Raw genomic sequence first — 6,129 nt, 5'->3', positions numbered from 1 at the left:
ATAACACTCTGACGATGAAAACGGAATTCAGATCCCGGGATTCAGCTGAGGACCGCATAACAAATTGTCAAACCGTGGTTTCGTAAAGTGTACGCAAAATTACCTGTGAATTGTGTAGCTTTGTTTTCTTTCCCCCCATGCATTATACTGTATTTTCAACAGGAAATAAAATTACAAGTTGATGTTATTGTTTGTGTCAGTTCCTTTAAAAGAAAAAAAACAAACCGCCAGAAATAAAAGGAAAAATACGCAAGTCTGGAAGAAAACTTGGGTTTTGTATTTTGATCCATACTAACATACCACTTAATGAGTCATTAGGCTGTAGGACTGTATTGACCTGCATATTCTCATAGCATTAACATCTCGTGGTGAGGAGCTCCATTACCTGCATGTTCTTAGTATGAGAAGCAGGATGTACAAGTGCTTTAAACAAACTGAAGATACAAGAGGATCGAGTTCTTGGTTACACAAATGAATTCATGGCATTTACAGGAGAAGGAGCCTCAGAGCTTTCATTTCCTTCTGCAGGTTCTTTCTCTTTTTTACCACTGTATTGTCCAATGAAGGAGCCATCCTCATTGAACTGACCGTTTACACCTTCTCCATAGTCAACTAAACTGTCATCACTGTCTTCTTTTTTCACAGTCCTGTCCGAAGGTGTCCGGCTTCCTTTTTTTAGAGGTTTATGGTCCTCTGCATCACTGGAGACACAAACAAACAACAAAAGGAATTAACTGATGTGTTATGTATTAAGAGAAAAATCAGCCATGCATGCAGAGTTGATAAAAAGCATGTGTGCAGCCCTGTACTCCTTTAGTAAAACCACATCACATTGTAAAGACTGGTCAATATGATGCAGCTGACATGGATACATGATGTAGGAATGGTTTAAACTGAGAATGCCTTCAGTGGAGGGAGGAGGGGTTGTGGGTTCTTTTTTTTTTCCCCCCATCGTGCATGACTTTTCAATGACAAGACTTGAGTCCTTGGCTTGGAAGCAATTTAGATGCAACTGCAAGCATTAAGAAGTGGGTTGTATAGTTATAAAAAAAAATATTTCTTTTGTTCTTCAAAGTAACAAGCTTATGATGTGCTGCAAAGTTAGTCTGTTAAACTTCTTAATTTCTTTGACTCCTTGAACATGAATGAAGAATGAATTTGGTTAAATGAAATATACTGATTTTCTTTACTAGTATAAAGAAAATAAAAGTGCTGCATTTCAAATAATTTGTTACATAATGCAGGCCAGACTTGAGACTTTTGACCTTACCTTTCAAGAGACCTACATATTCCATTAAAAGGGTGCAGAAGAAACAAATGAAAATAGCCTAAGAAGAAAAGCAAAGTCCATATCCTGATAGTGATCAGTATTTTATCAATAGTAATTTGATCTTAAAATTGCTAAGACATTTACTATATACAGGTAAAGCAACAATTTAGCTTACAGTAGCTACAGATGAACAGTTAAGAACATGCTTAGTTTTATTACTAATCAAGGAGGCTGATAAGTATCAATTTACCAACCTCCTTATCCTAATCCGTAAGCGCTGTCCATGGTCTGACAATGATGAGGGTGACTTTGAGGACAACAGGAAAAGGAAAGGAAAAGAAAGGAAGGAGGGATCTCTCTGGCAAAATACTGTGGTCTTTCCCTTGTCAGTGCAAAAGCTACGGTACTGTCAGCATCCTCAAATAAATCTGCAGCTGTCTAAGTTTGTGTTTCATGGAGCAGATGTAGTTGGGCTCTTTTTTGGCAATACTTTACACTGCACTTCAGTTGAAAGATTTTTAGCAGCTCTAAAGCACTTCCCATTAGAAAACCCACTATCACCAGCTGTATTTTTGGTGCAATAATTTGTGGCACTGTGTTACAGGCTCAAAAGTGATTAACTCTTTTTCTTCAGTCCCCACAGCTATTTGCCTTGTCTTAAACAGAACACGTGACTTTATTTACATGTAGGATACAAAAGTGTAAGTGATATTTGGTTGCATGTGTGTGTGTGGGTTTTTTTTGGTTGGGTTGGTTTTTTTGTGGTTGTTGTTGTTTGGTTGTTTTTGTTTTTAAATGTTAAGATTCCCAGCTTATGAAAATTAGAAAAAAAAGTGGAATATCAAGGAAATAAAAATACAATACCCACAATATTAGGCTGAATATATATCCAGCAAATTATTTTAACTGTGATTCCTAACCCCAAATACATTAGCTTTTCCAGGATTTTTTTCTCTGAAAACCAGAGAAACCACAGATTTATATAACATATAAAGTGACACAGGTTATATTATAAGCTTAAATGCTCTGTTGAGGAACATTTCCCTATTAATAGAAAACCATTATACCAATTTTCCATCATGTTGTTTTTCCTCATTTAATCACCATTTTTGGTAGACCCCCAAGTGGTCACATGCTAAAATCACAGAATCACAGAATGCCAGATTGGGAGGGACCTCAAGGATCACCTGGTCTAACTTTTCTAGGTGGTAGTGTAGTTGAAATGAGATGGCCCAGCACCCTGTCAAGCTGAGTCTTAAAACTGCCCAATGTAGGGGACTCCATTGCTTCTCTTGGGAGATTATTCCAATGTCTCTCTGTTCTTATGGTGAAACATTTTCTTCTGGATTCCAGTCATATTCTCCCCAGCAGTAAGTTGTACCCATTGCCCCTTGTCTTTTCCATGTGACTCCTTGTGAAAAGGGAGTCTCTCACGTCCTGGTAAGCCACCCCTTATGTACTGGTATGTGGTAACAAGGTCTCCTCTAAGACCAAAACCAGTTCTATCACCCTTTCTTTCTCAGCACACCTGCTTACACTTCTAACATGCTTAGAGAAAAAGCATACCAGGGATTTCACTATTCTATGCATACACAAGAAGCAAGTGTAGGAGTGTGTCTTATTAACACTTAAGAAAACATTCATGTTTCATTTACACAAAGGCAAAAACTCTAACCCAAACTCTGTCATTTGACTTTGTTTTTAGTCATTGTTCTGTACATGGCATGAGGACAAAGTTGCATTGCTGATCTCCTGTGCTCACTGATATTGCAATGATAGAGGCTAGTAACATTTAAAAGTGTGCTACTCCAAAATGTCAAGCATCCAGCAGCAAAGTGCAAATATTTGTCCCACTGCACAGACAAGCAGATTATAGAGACACTGCTGAAGAGAGTTCATCCTGGAAGGACCCTATAGTTAACAAGCTGAAGACAGAACTGAGTATTTAAAAATCAAAGGCAGTGCAGTTCCTCAGTTACCCTCACCAGAAGGCATTAAAGTCATGCTAACCAAGAGGAGACCAGACCCTCACTCTGAAGTAGTACCAAGGTCCTGCTCCCAAAGAACAATGACCTGCAGTGTTCAGTGCTTTCTGGGTAAGAGCATACAGTACAGAACACTGCACATACACTTTGCTGTTTAATTTTAGACAAGCACCTTCATAACTGCTTACAAGGTAATAGGTAGGAATGAACACAAATTAAAATATTCTTATGTCGTGATCCAACAAGTCAAGAAAACGCAAATATCCTAAAGTGTGATCCTGTCCAGTCCAATTTTCTAGGCTGGAATATACACTAAATAAACAATACACCATCACTGTATTTTAAAAACCCACCTTTTTGTGTTTAACCCAATACAAAGCTTGATTTTTATTTAAACAAATAAATCTGGGTGTGGCAACTTCTGCTCTTAGGGGTTTTGTGTTTGCAGTTGTGAAAACAACACTTATTCATAAGCCAAACAAAGAAGCAATACTTAAGGGCTGCATTGTCTGTGATTTTTCTACATTATAGTAAGGATGCAGATTCTACTGCCTGTATGATTAAAACCAAACAGAACTACAGATTCACCAGGACTGTACTGCACAGAGGTGAGCACTAGGCTAAGAACACCGTTACAGTAGATGCAAAAATACAATCTGGATCTGGGGATTCCCTTCCAGTCCAGAAAGAAGTTCTTCCAAGACTCTGGCAGTGGAAAAAGATGTTGGGATTAGCCAGGGTGCTTTCCACACCTTGTTCAGGAAAAGGAACATGCCATGGTACCACTTTATCAAACTGGATTATGACTCTTGCATTAAATGAAGATAACTTTTTGGGTGAAAGGGAAAGAATCCGAGGCATAAAAAGCAAAACAACAAGTAGGAGAGAGAAGAAAAGTGAACACATCAATGTTTTGGACGGCACTTTTGCAACCCTGGGGTGCAAACGAGAGAAGGGCCCCTGGTGCTCTGGGGAAACAGATCTCTTTCCTGTTTGCCACCAAAAAGCACACTGCAAAAGCTGTTGAACTTCATTAGGAATATGGATACCCAAAGACCTATAGAACACGTTAGGCTGTAGACTATACAAACAGAGAATATACTGCAAAAACATGCTAAAGCCATACATTTTGATACTGTGTCTGCAAGACTTGCTGCTAACCCTGCTTACAAGTGTTCATAAAACTATTCCAGTATGCAACCAGGTCAGAGCATAATTTCTTTTTTGTTTTTGTTTGACTACTGACTTTTATACTTACCTACTGCAGTATCATGAAATACAAAGTAAAAATTATCTTGATTAAATGGAGAACTTTTTTACAAGTGTCACGTATGCAGTGGGTACAATTAGTAGTGAGAAAACAAGTACAGAGAAGCAACAAAACAGAGGTGAGAGTAAGTATGAATTCTGCATTTAGATCAGACAGCTATGAAAGTTAAGTGTTAATGTACTTTCATCATTTCTCGCCTTATAGAGAAATACCATACCAGCAGTTGGAAGTTTCTCACTGAAGACTGACAGTTACCAGTCAATTTGGTAAGTACTGATATGTACCACACACACATCTTGCCCTTTTAGTAAGAATAGTATTTAATATTAAAGCATGGTTTAAAGTGTTTTTCATGAGTGCCTGCTAGTGTATGAATACACCTTTCTCCTTTGCTTAATGAAACACACATCAAACTTGCAGATTAAGAGATGTGAGAAGTATGGAGATGACAATAATGTGTAAGTGCAAAGTAAAAACTTTTTTTAAAGCACTTCCATTTCACAAGCTATTCAGTTATTGAAAGAAATATGTACCTTGAAATCTCCTTTCTTCTTTCAACTTTTCAATTTTTCTTCCTTAGATATGGGCACATGCAGCAACCAGTCAGAATGGGGGAGACAGTTTTACGATGCCTCTGCAGTCCAGCAGGCAACTAGTTCCCACTAAACTTTGCCACATTCATGGACATGCAAAAAGACTCAATATATGGTTAGCAATATACTACTTTTCCTTATAACACAACTGTCAGATGAAAGGCAACATAAAACAAACAAAATGGGTAAAGCATTCTGGGCTATTGGACTCGGAAATGGTGAGATGCTGTCGGGAGTATATTCCTTTCTCTGTGCCCTCAGGGTGACAGCCCAGAAGTGTTTAAGGATAAGCAATCACACAAAGCCACAGAAGTACCTTGCATTATGGCATTCCTCCATGCTCCAGGAGAACACCTGTCCCACTCATGCTGCTAAATTGATGGGAGTGTGCTGATGAAAAATGCTTTCCCTATACACTTATGCACCTGTAGCAATCCAGACTTCAAAATACTATACTATTTCTAATCTAGCTAAGACATAGGCACATCTGTATTAGTGTTTTGAGTAGTATTAGCTTTAACATCCCTGTAATGCTCAATCCTAGCAGAAAGTGGAAAGCCTGGGAGATTAAGCTCTGCCTTTAAATGGCAGTGGGTTGGAAGAACTGGTTTTATTCAAGGAACATGACTCTATCCTTGTGAAAATCTTAAAAAACAAAAAAATCTTGAGAGAAATTCAACCAGCTTTCTACTGGTGGAAAATTGTAAAAAGGGAAATCAAAGCTGTGATGCAAAAAAGTGCTGACACAGATGTTCAAGAACCATCAATGAAAGCACACGTGTGTGAATGAGGACACAGTAAGATCACTGCCAAATCCAATAGGACTATTCAGAGACAAGAACTTTTCAGGCAGTCCAGTGACATTGTCTCTTGCACTAGAAGGAACCAAGCTTGGAACTATGGTGCTAAGGCATAAAACATTGCTAGGTTCCCCTGCAAACACTCCTAAGCTACAGTAAAACTTGAGTAACTACAAAAGAAAAAAATACTACTATTATGTCATAAATGATA

The 6,129-nt window shown here is 38.2% G+C and overlaps 1 protein-coding gene across 20 annotated transcripts in view; it reads right to left on the bottom strand.

Moving 5' to 3' along the window:
- Positions 1 to 225: 225 nt before the first annotated feature.
- NRCAM (neuronal cell adhesion molecule) overlaps positions 226 to 6,129 on the bottom strand; it is a 157,608-nt gene continuing 151,704 nt past the window's right edge. For 17 of the 20 annotated variants that reach the window (XM_054178333.1, XM_054178334.1, XM_054178351.1 and 14 more), the window contains one exon: positions 226 to 701. In XM_054178333.1, coding sequence (XP_054034308.1) covers positions 464 to 701 — 238 coding nt within the window. In that variant the 3' untranslated portion in view covers positions 226 to 463. Of the gene's footprint in view, positions 702 to 1,270; positions 1,329 to 6,129 lie in introns of all 20 variants that reach the window. The other 3 variants (XM_054178349.1, XM_054178350.1, XM_054178352.1) reach the window with 2 other exon arrangements.

This window comes from Dryobates pubescens, chromosome Z (assembly GCF_014839835.1).
Source record: "Dryobates pubescens isolate bDryPub1 chromosome Z, bDryPub1.pri, whole genome shotgun sequence".
NCBI lineage: Eukaryota > Metazoa > Chordata > Aves > Piciformes > Picidae > Dryobates > Dryobates pubescens.
Note: the sequence above shows the minus strand (reverse complement) of the source record. Positions and strands in the feature narration are given on the sequence as shown.